Source organism: Aulostomus chinensis, chromosome 24 (assembly GCF_037954235.1).
Source record: "Aulostomus chinensis isolate RoL2024-O1b breed Wild chromosome 24, RoL_Achi_v1.0, whole genome shotgun sequence".
NCBI classification, from domain to species: Eukaryota; Metazoa; Chordata; class Actinopteri; order Syngnathiformes; family Aulostomidae; genus Aulostomus; species Aulostomus chinensis.
The window spans coordinates 576,387-593,091 of record NC_141343.1 but is presented as its reverse complement, the minus strand read 5'-3'; the positions used below and the strand labels follow the sequence as shown (position 1 = coordinate 593,091).

The window sequence follows — 16,705 nt, the reverse complement described above, 5'->3', positions numbered from 1 at the left end:
AAGGAAGGATTTGTTGCACAGCTGCTGGATTAAACATGACTGTAATGAACCTGTCAGCTGGTTTGAAGGTTGTTGCTGATACTTAATATTTTCTTGGTACTTGATCTAATATTTGAGGTTTTGTAAAACATCGTGTACCCATTACTTTTGAATAATTACTACCCATAGTATTGATGATAACTTAAAACTATTAATCCTCTATAATAGGAGACTTATTGTTATGTGGTACAGTATTGATTTATTATAACAATTGTGAGAACATATTTAGGTGTTTTTTTGTGTAACTGTGCTGACAGACAGAATGGTGCAAACAACCTCTTTGGAAATAAAAGTAAAATGTTGTCAAGAGAAGGAACACCTGTCCTACCTCTCCATAGTGCCTCTCCTCAGATGGGTAACTGACGTAAGGGGAATAGGAGAGCATGTCTGGCCTGTCAATGTTGTAGATGGCCTTGGTCTTTGGAAGAGCTGCAAGGTCCTTGTAGTCCAGCATCTCCTCTCCAAGTTTGGCCTGGAACATATGTGGACATCATTTATGGTTAATGCCAAGACAGGATGGATTAAACTAATGCTACACGCCATGTCTTGATGATAAAACTGAAGCATGTGTTGGGACTGCCCCCTGATGGTGAGTAGAAGTAGCTTCAGCTTACGTAGATGACTCTGTTGGGGGAACCTGAGGCACTGGACGCTGGGACTGAGGTGATGCTCTCAGAGGAAGTACGGGTCACCTGAAAACAACATATTACACATGTTGGTACACTGAAGCTCATGCATGAAAACAGCAATATTTAAATCTGCCTTTTTGGTGCCACACAATCCCATGATCCTTAACTGTTGTGTGTGGAGGATGCTGGAACAAGAACAAGAACAAGAACATCTAATGATGAATTGTGCCATTTACTTGGAAGTGAAAGGATTTTGTCTTTAAAATGTCACAAAATAGGCAGCACGGGGGAGCAGTGGTTAGCACTGTCGCCTAACAGCAAGAAGGTTCTGGGTTTGAGTCCCGGCTCGGGCACGGGATCTTTCTGTGTGTTTCTGCATGTTCTCCCCATGCCTGCGTGGGTTCTCTCTGGTACTCCGGCTTCCTCCCACCGTCCAAAGACATGACACTGGGGACTAGGCTGATTGATACTCTAAATTGACCGTAGGTATGAATGTGAATGGTTGTTTGTCTTTGTATGTTGGCCCTGGGATGGACTGGCCACCTGCCCAGGGTGAACCCCGCCTCTCGCCCATAGCCGCTGGGATAGGCTCCAGCCCCCTGCGACCCTAAATTGGAACAAGCGGAGGACAATGGATGGATGTCACAAAATAGTAAAATATACAGTGTGGTTCTTTGTGCAACCATGTCCATTTCCAGTAGGATAAAACCGGAACCAGCCAGACGGTGGCTTCTGTGGGGTGATGAAGCTCATTCATTTGACGATACTGTTATAAATCTAAACTTTGTATTTTGATCTCTGTTTTTTTATCTCCAAATATTACCACCCCACCCATCCATTACTCATTTTTTTCATTTTTCTTTTTTTGGCAAAATGGCATTAAAATTCTGTTATTCCATCCATCGTCATCTTCCGCTTATTCCTTACTAGTAAGGGTCGCGGGGGGGCTGGAGCCTATCCCAGCATCTACAGGCGAGAGGCGGGGTACACCCTGGACAGGTCACCAGTCCATCGCAGGGCCAACATACAGAGACGAACAACCATTCACACTCACATTCACACCTACAGTCAATTTAGAGAATCAATCAGCCTCGTCCACAAATTGCATGTCTTTGGACGGTGGGAGGAAGCCGGAGTACCTGGAGAGAACCCAAGCAGGAACAGGGAGAACATGGAGACTCACACAGAAAGATCCCACGCCCGAGCCGGGACTCGAACCCGGAACCTTCTTGCTGTGAGGCCACAGTGAATTCTGTTATTGTTCTATCAAATAAAAGTCACAGCTAATATAACTAGGGGTATGTCCAGCTGATTATTGATTTCAGTTCAATACCAACCCAAATCAATGGATTTGTCCAATCTATATAAGCCCTTGCTGAACTGGACTTTGAATGTAAAGAGAGAAGAGTCAGGAGGTCATCAAGGATCTGGCTAAGTTGAGCTACAAAACTGGTATTTAATAGTGAAACCGACTGTGATTCCAAATACCAAGATTAAAAATTTTGACATACAGTTGCATTCCAGGACTTCCAAGAGAAACTTGATAGATTTCCTCATATATCCCCTATCCAAAACATTCAGACTTGTTATTGTAGTGCCTGAAGTCTCCCCCTGCTGGCCAGTAGAAAGGATGCAGATTTAAGGCACCTATACATTGACTTCACTTTTCAGACCCTCATCCACTTAAATTTTCATCACAGTGCAGATCACTAAAAATGTGGCAAAAATTTCTATGTGTGATGAAGTTTAAATTTCAAATATATTGCAGGGTGAGCAAAATGACCTCTTAGTTGTGGGGAAAAAGTTGGATTGGGGTTGTACTGGCAGATTCTCAATACCAGACAGTGGTGTTGAAGTTTCCCTTATTACAACCGTAAGCTTAACTTACTTTATCACAGTAACTTCACTTATGAACTTGATACAGCACAAAACTGCACATTAAAGCCCAAACACATAGCAAACATCCCAAACATGCTTAAAGCATTTGGATGTCTTGGTTACTATCGCGGGGTGTCAACTGACATGTCTCAAACATTCAATGTCAGTATTATACCAAATTATTTTGGGCCCCCAAACATGAATATTGCACCATGCAAGTTACTGCAAAATATAAAATTCCAATTTCAGTTTACAAACTGCAATTTATGTTCTTAAACCTGTGCTATTCATCACTTTTGGCTTGTTTTCTGTGTGCGTGTGTGTGTGTGTGTGTGTGTGTGCGCGCGCGTGCGTGCATGTATGTGTGTGGTCCTGGAGACACCTAATGTAGCAGGAACCAGGTGGTCTTTGGTACTTATCTGCCCGTATCACTGCTAAAGTGCCACAACCATGCAAGACACACTCAAGACACTTTACAGGAGTTAGCTCAGTGAGGGTTGAGTTTGAAGCTGAGTGTTGTCTGCCCCATGGATACTGTGTGAATACCACATTAATGTAGTACTGACTTAGTATTATGGCTTTGGTGGTAGGTCTACTGGCTGTCACTAGAAGTTGTAATGGGCGTGGCCAAACTGAACCAGATAGTTAATGTTAATACACACAAGCTGGAGACAGAGAGGTGGGTTTATGATTACAGTTTAGTCTTGAAACATCTACATTATGGTCTCTGTCTGTGTACACTCCATCTACCCTCTATAAAAAGATTCTGTATAAAAAAATACAGAATCTGTAGCCAAGGGTGACCATTTCAGGACAGGGCGCTTCTAGTTTCCTTTTTCCTTTCAAAATAGCATTGACCAATCACGTATGAATGGGCTCAGGTCGTGTGGAGCTCATTAACTGAAATGCAAGTTGGGTGAAATGTCTGTAGACTGATATTTAACAAAGCTGTTTCAGGGGTTTTGACTTGTTAACTAAGTGTAAATTGGCTACTTATTGAACAATCCACTGGTATTCATCATTGCACAACTCAACACAAGCATCTGAAGTTGCTATACAGACTGTAAACAACAAGCAAGTCTTCGAACGGATATCCGCTGGCTACACCGCATCACAGAATACATGCGCATGAGCCCAGATGCCCAGTCTTCAGATATAGCCGATGGGGTCCCAGATTGCACTGCACGACCTTCATTGTTATCATTTACAACATAATTGGCACACCTAGGTCCTGCCCTTGGTCAGTAAACATCCCTACACATGCAAAACCTAATCAAAGCAGGACCATATCACATTCAGCACTGCATGTGTTGTTACGCAGCCTGAAGCAAATACAACCCATGCAGCGGATGGTTGTGAGGGGGGGACAGAAGAACCCACCTGCTGCTCAGGGATGTCATTAAGCTGTATCCGCACCTGCTTCTGAGGAGGAGATGGTTTATGATGAGGATGAGAATGGGAGATGAAGGGGGGCTGAGAGGGAACAGGGCCACCCATGCACCAGTAGGTATCATAAGCCCCTCACTCGCATTATTGAGATGTGTCAGTAACATTTTCCTAGTACAAACTAGTTATTCTTAAAATCTTTGCAATGTTGAACTGCAGAGTTGCCACAACCAGAGAATACTGTGTCTGTATGACATGATTAAAACTACAAACGCAGACAAATCCAGCTAAACATATTTAGTGTGATGGCTACACCATCATAGCATAACAATTACTTCCCCTTTCTTCTTCTTTAATATCTATAGACAATTGGCAAACCAGCTTCTAAGTGCATTACCGCCCCCAACACATGCTGCATGAGACTTCATTCGTTCATTTCCAATGAACCAAAAATTTCGTTGCGATGAGAAGAGTGACTGCCGATACTAATCATGGCTGATTTGTATTACTTCTGGACAAAGCAATATTCTTAACCTAATCTATCTAAATATATAGAGGACGAACAAAAACTCTTTCAAGGCAGAGCAGGCAAGATGGAGGTATGCTAACACTTCCCATCCACTACCATTCATTGTGCTATACTAGGAAGCAGTGAACAGTGGAGAGAGGAAGTAACCAGTTCATTTCTTGGCTGGCTGGATTGTTTGTTGCATGTCAGTTCCTGCATTTCCTCCAACACTAAAAGGCTGAAACAGTCACACACTGTATTTTTTCAGTGTGGTTCTATGGACTCCTGTGAGTGCATTTTTGTTAAGTAAACACCCACCTTACTCTTCTCTTCCTGCTTTGCTGCTTGTCTGCAGGGAGGATGCCAGATAGAGGATCCTGAAGGAATTGAGAGAGAAGGGAGATATTAAGTTTCAGAGATGTACAAGTCAATCAACTGACCCTTCAGTGACAGCGTCTGTTCAACAAAGGCGACAAGATTTCACACAGATTCTTTGTGGTAGGTCCCCATCAAAAGTGTTAACAACATATGCGTGAATGATTCATTCACTAAGCTGCTAATAAAGCATTCCATTTGGAATTCCCACAGTGCACTATTCCAGACTGCGAGAAGTGAGAGGGAACAAATACCTTCAGCAATGGTGCTAATTCTAAGAATACATAGTCATGAGTTTCTGAGTCCTGGTTCTGAAACAGCAACAGAAACAGAAGCTGCTCTGAAGTATTGTAAAAAAAAAAATGATGGAAAAAACCTGATTGTACCTTGGAGGTACATTTCTTCTCCCTCTGCAAACATCTGCTCACAGCGGGCACAACGGGCACATGTGGGATGGTAATGCTTCTCTCCAGCCTGTCAAGCAGGAAACAGGAACAATAAAGTAACAGCTGAGGCATGAAAGCATGCAGCCAAAAAAGATATTAAAAAGGAGTATAAGCAGCAGCAGTTGAACATGTTGACTTCCAGAAACACTGGAAACACCATTGGTGATGACTTACTCATTCAACACCCTCAGCTTGTCAATCCAGCTTTGTGGTTCTTTTGCATAAACCACATCCAAGCTGAGATACCAGCTTAAATCACCTGGGATATTTTCTTAGACATGACAGAGCTGCACCAGAACCACAGAGGAAACAGTTGAGGACTGTTTTGACATGGAGAAGCTAGTGCCAACCGAGAGCACCCCAAAACAAAACAAATCAAATCGTACACATTCACACTGGTCACAATCACAAGACACTAAAAGCACTTCCAGTTTGAACGAAGCACAAGGCCGTACTTCCTTCTTTTTTATGTGGTTATCTCATGATAACAAGATAATCAATTTGAACTAGATGACTGACTTGTTTTCTCACGTCATTCGGGGCACGTAATCACTTTATTTAAAATGCAGAGGCTGAGAGATTCAGAATCTAATTTCCTTGGCAAAGGTGCCTCAACCTATAAATAACCAAGAAAGGGTGCATTTCATCACTTAGCCATAGGGTGGAGTCCTTGTGTTGCCTACAAAGCACCGTGGAGGGATACAAAGAGAAAACATAGGGAAAAAAATGCGAATATGTATGTACAGTTACATACAATTTTTTTAAGGACAGAGTGAGCTTCTAAGTGTGCTCTGTTAATCTACAGATACCTGGGATCTAAAGGTTTTCCAGCCCACTAAGAACCTGGGAAGAGGGTATTGGAGGACAAGCCTCTTCCCAGGTTCTTGGAAATGCATTCAGCAAGTCTTAAAAAATTAAGTTCTGCAACAAAAGTAGGAGTTATCTCTTCATTTGGGTCAGCTCAATTATGAGTACTGACACTGTCTGTCCTCAGGGCCGTTTGAGATTGGGTGTCTACTACCATAATACAGAGTCACGCATTGATTTCAATCGCAGATTTTCAATTGGTCTTATGTTATGACAACAAAGAGCACAACCGCAGCCCAGACATAATGATCTCACACTGCATATTTTCTTGATTTACAACAAAATGACTTGCGATTAAGTCATCCCTTTCCTCTCTTTAAAAACATCTGATGTCTAAATCCCAAAGGTATCCCTTTCAGCTTCAACGGCATACTGATCATTCACATTCACTTTGCTGCATCACTCAAAAAATCTCAGCAGTGACACCCTAGTTCTGAGATGACGCCTCTTGGAATATACAGACAGCAGTAAGAGAGAAAAGCAGCCAAAGACATAAACAGGGAGACTCTATGTCCAGGTATTACTGGAAGAAAAATAAAGGTGGGTACTTGAATACTGGCAGTATGTTCTGGATACCATGCCAAAAACTCATATTTGATCTGATTTGACACAGATGAATGGACGGAAACTGATAAGATGAAACGGAGTATTTTTGTGGCCCAGTGATAAAAGTCTGAAACTTTGTTGAAATTCAAAAATGGAAAATATGAGCAAGCTGGAAAGGAGATAATGCTGAAACCAAATCCCTCCTTTGTCAAGTTCCAAGGCTGCATAATGAGTAAATTATCATATCCAAAGTCGTGCAGGATGGATAAGTCAGAAAAGAGGAGGTGCTGAGGCTAGGCCGGAGGGGGGATGAAATTGAAACCTGAAGATGGGGTATTTTTCTTTGGTTTGAAGCTAGTGACAGAGAGTTCTGACCAGTTTTTGGGGTGGAGAGCGGTGGTGAAAAGGCAGGTGAGGTTATCCTGGTATCTACAAAACTGCCTAAAATCCATCTGCTTTCTTGGTACTATTCTCTCCGTTCCATCTCCTCATCTCACAATTATAGAAACCAGTGAGGCAAGAGAGGTGGTCCATTTATAAGATTGGAATAAAATTAGGTGAGTATGGCCATAGCACAGCGCATACACGCACGCACACGCACACGCACACGCACACACACACACACACACACACACACACACACACACACACACACACACACACACACACAGTAGTCTAAGCATATCTCCTCAACAAACTAGGTCATACACCAGGCGAGGAAAGTTCATTAGCACCATTCAGACACGAAGCAGCTCACGAGTGCACAGAAGGGTAACAGACCACAATTTCCACATCAAGCGTACATTAAAAGTAAATTGAAAAACATACAAAATAAGGCATCAAAAATGCATCATTTAAAAGGAGAAAAAACAGAATCAAGCTGGTGCATTAGTTAAACAGTGATCAATAATGTACTGACATTTAATCTTTCTTCTCTGGGGCCTAAAATGATGGTTTCTGTTTTTTATTCATTGATTTTTTTAAACAAATTTATTAAGCAGGTTTAAGAGAATATGGTGATGAGGTGTGGAGTTATGTGTTACACTTCCTCCTCCTTTGTTTATTAAACCATGTACCATACATATTGAACAGAGGAGGCCTGAGAATGGACCAGAGGAACTCCATATGGGATTTCTGTTTGTTGTGATTTGTAATTATGGATGGACACAATGTGGTCCTTTTATATGTAATTAACTCAGTGCCAGAAAGTTCAACCTACCTTTCCAGTCCAGTATCATATAGTCGACCCTGGAAATCCAGACTGAAATGCATTCTAGAAATTGTTTTGCACGAAAAGAGACTCAGTTGCTGACTGCAGCTTCAGAAATCTAAAGAGTGACTGGATAAAGAAACTTCCTGCAACTCAAAATTCAATCAGTTCCACTTTGCTATTGTTTGTCCTGGATGTAAACTGAAAGCAGTTATTGATAAATAAGCCCAAAACCTTGACTGCTAAGTTCTTCGTCATCTTCATGACAGGAAGAGAATGACATTGTATTAGTTTTTGTTCAAACTACGTCAGTAAGAAATTGGGCTCAAATATTCCTTGCTTTGCTGTTACCAAGGATTCTTTGGCAGGGTAAGCTGACATTGAACATGACATGATCATTTGTTTTTGTGAACTCTGCACCCCACTGTTTTACAACCATGGGGAAAGACACATCAGAGAGTCAAACAGGGATTTCTAAGAAAAGTGATTGTGCTTGATTGGGGTTGAACAGCAAAAACCTAACCCTTCTAATCCAGCCTCCTCCATCACTGACAGTTCCAGTCCTTAACTTGTCACGTCCCCACAGAGCCGGCTCTGATCTCAATCAAATGTCATGACATTTTGAACTGCTCAGTCTCACTCTTTCAAAGAGCAAGTAGAGAGGCTGGAGACGCCCTCACACATTGGCATCTCTATTTGCAATAATGCACACTCATATACAATTTCAAGTTGTCACAAAATAGTACTTCAATTAAATTATGAAGGGCACTATAATGTCTGCATCTCCATTTACACCCCAACAAAAGGAAGGAGCCAAACCAATAGAGTCAAAATTAAAAATTTCAAGTTTTACAACTGCAAATCAATTCTAGGATATCAGTGGTCAAATATTCATAAAACATCAGAAATGATTGAGTAAAGGTCCTTTATCTACCTGCTTTGTGATTTGCTGTAACTGCTGCATTAAAAATGTAACTTAAATTAGGACTTCATTTTTTTTCTAATCAATGTTGACCCTTTTTTCCTCAATTTGAAAAAAAAAAAAAGTTCCCTCAACTTAAATTCTACAGCAATCAAGACAACATTTTACAATTTTTTGGATTGCATCATCGGTGGGTAAGAAATATTTTATTAATATAGCTGGCGAAATGGACAATCATATTTCCGATTTTGTGCCTTGGTTCTTTAATCATCAGATGATTAACAGGGTAGAGAGTAAGAACAATCATAGCTCTGTCACACCAGATTGATTTTTTTCTTTCTCTGGGGAGACCTGGAAGAATTATTTTAGTGAAAACATCTCTGTGTTTCTGCTAGCTATTGAAATGTGAGCTGACAATGAAGTATCACAAGGCAAAAGCCTAAAATTCTAGAAATGATTTTTAGTTGAGTTTTTAGTAATATAGCAAGCAATTTTCAACATAAATTGTTAAAAAGGAAATAAAGTGAGAAAAAAAGACAAGACCATTCCCCACTCACACACAAACACTGACGGACATTCCATCTTGTGCTCTTCCGCTGTGACCTGATCAGCGTTAATGAAAGGTGAGAACATTGACAGAACCTTGACCGATGAAAGAAACAAGAGAAAGTGAGAGAGAGAGGGATTGTTGTTTGTCCCTATAATGCTGCTTTGTTGTTCAGAGGTCACAGTGGGAGCTTCAGAGACCCCTCTCTCTAAAAGCTTTCTTCCTCTCCTCCTCCTGAGAATATCCTGTGTCTCTTCCCTCCATCAGTGCACAATAACACTCACTTCTACCTGCCTCCCAAAGCACTTTATCATGGAGTGCCATGCTGAGAGCCACAAAGCCAAATCACATCATATTAGTGACGAAAATGGAACTACAGACTTTTCAGAATATATAATAGCTGAGGAGAAAATAAGCTAAAAATGACAAAACTCAAGTTCACGTCAGGAATACAGCTACAGCATTGTAGCATTAAACAGAACAGATCTTTAATCAATGTTATTAATTGCACCTGTGCTAACCCTGCAATGTGCATCAAAATGGCCAGTGTAATTGTTCTCTCCTCCTCCTCCTAAATCTGTGCAACAGCTATCTGCGTGTTTGGGAAAGTTACAGAGAAATAAACACTGTACTCCATGTGGTTGTCCATTACTGTGACAGGAATACATGAAAAAGCTGTCGGCATCTTCTAGATCAAGACGCTTGAAGAGAAGAATGTTGGAGCTAACTAGTACCTGAGTAAGAGTGACAATAAAAGCCTGACATGCCTGAGGGGTAGAGGAGGAGAGGGAGCAAATGTGTGTGTGTGTGTGTGTGTGTGTGTGTGTGTGTGTGTTATGTGTTTGCAGTATAGAGGAAGGTCAAAGCTTTTAGCCCAGAGCAAAGAAAGAGAGAGTCTCTGTTGAAAAGCTGAGCAGATCCTGGATGGCTGGTCACTCCCTGTGGACTCAGCACCACACAGTGGCTCTCATACACTTAGCTCATTAGTCTCAGGAAGCTGCTCTATGCTCTGCTTCTCCTATTTCCAGGGAAATTCTATTACTGATGACGTAAAACCATAAAAACTCATATTACGTTTTATAAAAGGAGATGGGCCAAGATTTGCACATGCCAACACCTTCTAGAAACAAGCACTCCCTAAACTGTATATCTCGAACCCCCCTGCCCCCCACCTGTGTCTCCCAAGACGATTTCTGCAAATCAGATAGATAATGTGTAGAAATAGACTATTCAAGCCATAATTATTCCAAAATCTTAAAAAAAAAATCTTTGCAGGGTTTCCAAAGCTGTGAGCAGTTATCTTATTTGTTAGCTGTCATGAGTTTGATTATGCAGTCCTTTGCCAATATATTAGTTTGAGTAGTAGATTTTAAAAACCTGTATTATATAAGATGTAATGAAATGGGATCTATTGTCTTTCCCACTCATTTGGAAATAAAATACATCAATACCTCCAGGACTTTTCCAGTGATGTATTTCTTGCAGCTCTCACACTGAATGCCAAACATGGCATGGTAGTCCATCTCACAGTAGGGGATGCCATCCCTCACGGACAAAACAAAGCAGAATTAGAGAGTAAGCCATCAGACAGATGTCACAAAAATTGTTTTGTTTTGGTTTGTTTTTTTACTTTTTCAATTGGTGGTTTTCTTGTTCTCTCTCACACTGGACTGATCATTAATTTTTGCCAAACTTAATGAATTAGACTCAAAAAGATAGGTAACTCATCTAATGATACCAGAAATCAGAGGTATCTGCTTACTGATGTCTGGGAATTTATGAATCCCAGATAGTTGCTAGAATGACAGGGTGAATGGCCTCAAAAAAACAAAACCAAAAAAGAAAAAGAAAAACAAGGCCCTTACATGTGGTGAGGAAGATCAGTATGTCTGGCCAATGGCAGTATTTCACGAGACTCTGATAATCTGACCACTGAAAATAGTAAAATGCTTCAATTTGATGAGTAAAACTCTTCTCAACTACACACTTTTAGCAAACACATAGAACAAAATTGAAAGTTTTACACTGTGAAGTTGATGATTCATATAATATTTTTGTCATCAGCATATTTCTTCACTCAACTGACTGGCAAGAAAAAAGAAAGGCTAGCAAACAAAAGCTAAATGAAAGTGTCTCTAATTTTGGCTTCCTGAGTTGTAGTTCATGCAGACTTACTTGCTAATGTACTCAGCATTGAGCACCTTGTTGCAGACTTTACACTTGAAGCAACCCAGGTGCCAGTGCTTGTCCAGTGCTACAAGGGACTGTTCATTCTTAAATTCCTTCCCACAGCCACAGCAGTCTGGACAGAGGACACAGGGGAAAGGACATCAGGTGAGAGGTGTTAAAAAATTAAGCTATAGTTGCATTTGCATTGAATTGACGTCTCTACAGTGGTTTGACTTCTCTAAAAGGACAAAGAGAACATCGGCATCCTGATTACCTAGGAGGAGAATGACTTTAAGAAAATTTATGATGGTGTCAATCTTGAAGATGAACAGAGAGCTATGGCTAGCAAAGACGGTAACAAATCACAGTTTACAAGGTGCACAATTTATTCTTCAGAGACAGAAGCATAAACTACTGACTGTGGACAGCCTGTATGGGTGCAGGGCTGTTGGCAGGGAGAGGCTGGGTACAGTTTTGGCAGATACATTCCTTCCCATTGAATGTCACTCGGTCACCAGCCGGAAATGGCTGTCTGCAAACAAACAGTAAAAGAAGAGAGGGTCAGGTGAAAGCTTATTTTGAAATACGTTCTGCTTCCCAAAACAAAAGTATTCTAATTTTGTGAAATGATATTGACACAATCAGATGTAACTTTCTTCATTGAAAACCTGTCAGTTGTCTCAGCAGACAAAAGTGAAAATCACGTGCTGTAACGGTTTGATTCTCTGACCTACAGTACTCTTCTACTCGTTGAAGTACTCTTCTTTAATTTCCCAATATGTAATGTCATATAAAATGAAAAAAGGTACCCCGGGGGAACCACATAAAATGTCATGACTAGAATCGTGTGGGTGAAAATCACCTGACATTAGCGTTCTAGGGTTAAGATGAGGAGTAAGAGGAAGACAGTAATTGACTGCAAATCTAAGATGTATGTACAAAAATAGTGAATCAGTCTTACCCAATGAATAATAGCGTGATCTGCATATGCATTTGCATTGGGACAATAACTACAGTAAACAAAGTAGCCCAGATTGAACCCTTGCTTCAACATGGATCACTATATTGATTTATTGTATTCATTCATCAGCCAAAAACTGTGAAAAGACAAATAGCCTTGCAATGACCACGTGACACACGACAATCACCACAGTGAAACTATGTTAATGTCTCCTTGTCGTTGGTACATGGTGCTCCTATGCAGCTGCTGCCAGTTATGTACAGAAGGCACGCTGATTCTCTGGCAAGGATCTGACTGGTGCTACTTCCCACAGCTCTGAAATGTGATATTAGAGCTATTGTCACACCATCACCAGCAACAGAGCAGGAAAACATCCAGGCAGACTGGGAGAGGCAGAGATTAGAAACGATTCATGTATAAATAGTAACAGTTTCTGTTTGATCATGGTTGACACTGTGGGGCCTATTCTAAGTATGGTGCAAGCTGGTGCGCACGTGTCATTGCTTCTATCAAACTGGCCCATATGATGTTTGCATGTCAAGTGTGCGCCTGAAGTTGGAGTGGTTTTTCACCTTCGCCAACAGGTGCTTAGGTAAGTTACTGAGGCGTGGTCTGGCACAACCATGATGCATTGCTATTTTGGAAAACCAGAAAACATTTGCAGCATGGATCAAGGAGAGGTTGGTCTTTGGTCAATGGCGACATTAATGAAGTGCTATTTAAAGGCTGCATCAATCAGATGAGCAGAAACGCAGCATTGCAATGCAGTTCTACTGATGACCGATAATGTATAAACATTGGCCACCACTTTCTTCCTGGCCTGCTTCAATTCTGATGGCTTCCATGGATGCCTGCTGCTCCAGTATATGGATGTAAGACGTACGAGTGCCTTCACCTGGTGCTTGTGGGGGTCACTTCCTTCAGATGAGAAGTGCTCACCTCTCCTTAATTGAAATGCATGTGCCACTGAAATAGCAATGAGCACTGTGCAACATGGGCTTCAAAGGGAATTACACTTTGAGTGATGTCATGCCTGAAACATACTTATGAATGTTTAGTTGTCTACTGCCTGCCTTTTTGAACCGTGGTTTGCACTGTGCTTATGCACCCTCTAAATGCCAAAGTGAAGCTGAACCCCCCCCCCCCCCCCCCAACGTACACTGCACACATAGCACCAAGGACTGCTAGGTTGGCATTCTTGCTGAATCTATATCTGTTACCCCTACTATGAGGCTGAACTACATCATGTACATTCTTTGAGCTGTTTTAACATTTTTTATGATAGTTGGTCAAGTTTATATTTTGAATTATTTTATGTTTCAATTATCATCATCCCTTTGATTGTACTACTTTCCTCAATACTCAAATCTTTTTGCAAACACGCTTTTTTTTTAAAAGTTGTTATATTATTTATACAGTAGAATGAATGTGCACCAACTTGACCTCAGAAATGTGGACTGTAAAAGCAACAGTGTAACTCTGAAAATTAGGGAGAGTTTAGGTCTCTGACTTGAGCCTTAGTAATAACTAAAGTTTCGAAATGTTCAAGGACGTTAGCTTGACTAGCCTTGACATGGTGCTTTCAAGTACTTTTAATGAAATTAAAGTTCATAATAAAATAACTGTCTTTGCTTTTATAGAGTTTTGAACTGCAGCTGTGTTTGCCTGCTGCGCCAATGTTTAATTCTGCTCTTTCAGTGACACTTGTGTAATGTGTCTTTTTGCAACAAGTATTTGTGTCAATGTCTCTTTTAAATTATTTTTGGTCATCTTAATTTAGCTTTGTCCTCTTTCCTGGTTCAATCTTAGGATTTGCAACAACTACACAACAGGGTAGCACAACTCAGTGCTCCCATTACAGTAACATACTTTTACTGTAAAAGAGTTTTGTGGGGTTCGTCTGGTAAAAGGAAGGAGACCTAGAGCTGGAGGCTGGGATACACTTCCCATTATAGACACCTGGGTTAATACTGTAAAGACGTTTTCCCCAGTTGTACATGCTGCCCCCAATTGTTTGGTCTTGAATATGGTTTGCTTCTCAAAAGTAGCTGAGACAAAACCTTGTTGTCTTTATTTTTATACCATCCTTGTTTTTCTTCACAGTGAGCCTGTGTGCTCTGCCACCAGGAGGAAAGATATTTCATAAGAGGTACTGAAGAGCTCAATGATCACATTACAAGCCACAAATGCCACACTGGAACATTCTGATATCAAATTCTGAATAGATATCACCAAGATAGCATACACACACACACACACACACACACACACACACACACACACACACACACACACACACACACACACAGAAACCCTAAAAACTCTCAATACTGGCTATATGTGGGAGGAACTACACTGACTGACCACACATTTAAAATTTGGCCTCTGAGAGGCTCTCATTACCTTTGTATGACTGACAAACAACATTCATTCATTCATTCATTCACACACACACACACACACACACTCACACACACACACACACACACACACACTCACACACTCACACACGCACACACGCACACACACACACACACACACACACACACACACACACACACGCACACAGAAAACAGGTGACGATGGCTGTGACTTGCTGTGACACATGCCATCCTGTATTTGGAGTGCCAGTCCTCTATATAAGTACACACTGACGATGAGTTCATCTTGATTCTGAAAAGATGAAATTGTGTTTTTATTTAGACTGCTTTAGTCATATGAGGCTCAGGCAGAGGTGCATGACAATGAATCTCTTCATTACTGAAGGAACTGTCAATGCTACGTAATGTATCATGTCAAAATGAAGGTATTAGTAATCAATGGTGGAATATTTTTGAGACTGAAAGCATCAAAGTTGTAGGACATGACCTCATGTCAAGCTGTCTTCTGACCTCATCAGGAGACATGGAATAAATATGTTTCTTACTTGCAGGAGGCGCAGACAAAGCAGCGAGGGTGGTACGTCTTGCCCAAGGCGGACACCACCTCTCCCTCTATGAAGTCCTGGCAGCTGAAACAGCGGGTCCCGTACAGCCGCTGGTAGTCCAGAGTACAGATGTATTCTCCCTGCCGCACGAAGAAGCCTCCCTGGGCGAGTTCACAACCGCACACTGGTACCAAGAGAGGATGGAGCGAGGGTAAAAGGGAAGATGGAAGCAAGGACAGATGACCAGATGGGAGAAAAAAAAAAGAATTGATTAGACCAAATTTTTGAATGACTTCTCTTCTATTCAATCAGGTCTGAATTTTGGGTTTTGGGGATAATGACCTTTAACTTACATAATGATCTCTGTGAAGTAATGGATAAATCTCCATTTTTATTTTATTTCTGACCATGGAATGAGACCATTACATTTTCAGTGAGTGATGTGAATGTGCTGCAATCATTGTGACACCTTTCAAGTCAAATTTTCATCAATAAACTATGTATAATAAGACAAAGTAGAGCACATTTTGTTACAGATTGCAAGAAAATAGCATAGATTCATCAGATATTCTTATGGGTACAGGGAATCTATTTGCCATATCATAGGTATGTATGTACAGTATATATGTGTTATTGTTTTGTTTTGTTTTGGGGGTTTTTATCACGCACCTAAGAAATATTAATCTAACTGTCTGTCCGAATAGATCTAGATCATTTCTGCCATGACCCCATTTCTGGAAAAACTGAGCTATTTGTGATATTAAAGGAACATGCCAACTTTTAGGGAATATCTATCACTGTCCATCGGCTCCAGAGCCAGACAAGAAGATAAAAACCCTTCTCTCCTTCTTCTTTCCCCTGTGCTAAGCTAACAAGCATAGGTCTCAGATTTCTATTTTATGTTATTCTAAGCAGCATTGTATCATTGGATATTTGCATTCGACTCATTCCGACTTTGCATTCGACTCATTCCGACTCTCTGATAGAGAGACTGCAAATATCCAGGCAAAGGGGTGGAGCATGAGTCAAGAAAGAAGCCAGTCATTTTTGGATCAGATCATTCAACAAAGCAAGAAGCAGCCCCCCCCCCCCCCCCGTTACTGCCTTTATTTTTTTTTCTTTCCCCGAACATGCTGTTTCTCAAAACCTAATTTTAGAGGCATTACTTTTCTGCCACAGTTTTTAGTTTCTTTCAAGGTAAATAAATGTAGTCTGGTGAACTTATTTTCAGTCTGATTCTTCTGGTTAAAAGCACACCACAGGTTTGGGGGATTTTCAACTTTGTTTTCACATATG

At 40.9% G+C, this 16,705-nt stretch overlaps 1 protein-coding gene across 9 annotated transcripts in view; it reads right to left on the bottom strand.

Annotated features, from left to right (window-relative positions):
• The window catches only part of ablim2 (actin binding LIM protein family, member 2), an 87,692-nt gene that overhangs the window by 22,075 nt on the left and 48,912 nt on the right, over positions 1–16,705 (bottom strand). For all 9 annotated transcript variants that reach the window (XR_015111727.1, XR_015111725.1, XR_015111729.1 and 6 more), the window contains exons 3-10: positions 15,410–15,593; positions 11,942–12,054; positions 11,529–11,655; positions 10,805–10,898; positions 5,202–5,289; positions 4,759–4,817; positions 654–731; positions 368–511 (exon numbers count right to left, since the gene is read on the bottom strand). Coding sequence is in view for 1 of the 9 variants with exons in the window: in XM_086196828.1 (XP_086052954.1) it covers positions 368–511; positions 654–731; positions 4,759–4,817; positions 5,202–5,289; positions 10,805–10,898; positions 11,529–11,655; positions 11,942–12,054; positions 15,410–15,593 (887 nt within the window). In the remaining 8 variants the exon portion in view is untranslated. The remainder of the gene's footprint in view (positions 1–367; positions 512–653; positions 732–4,758; positions 4,818–5,201; positions 5,290–10,804; positions 10,899–11,528; positions 11,656–11,941; positions 12,055–15,409; positions 15,594–16,705) is intronic.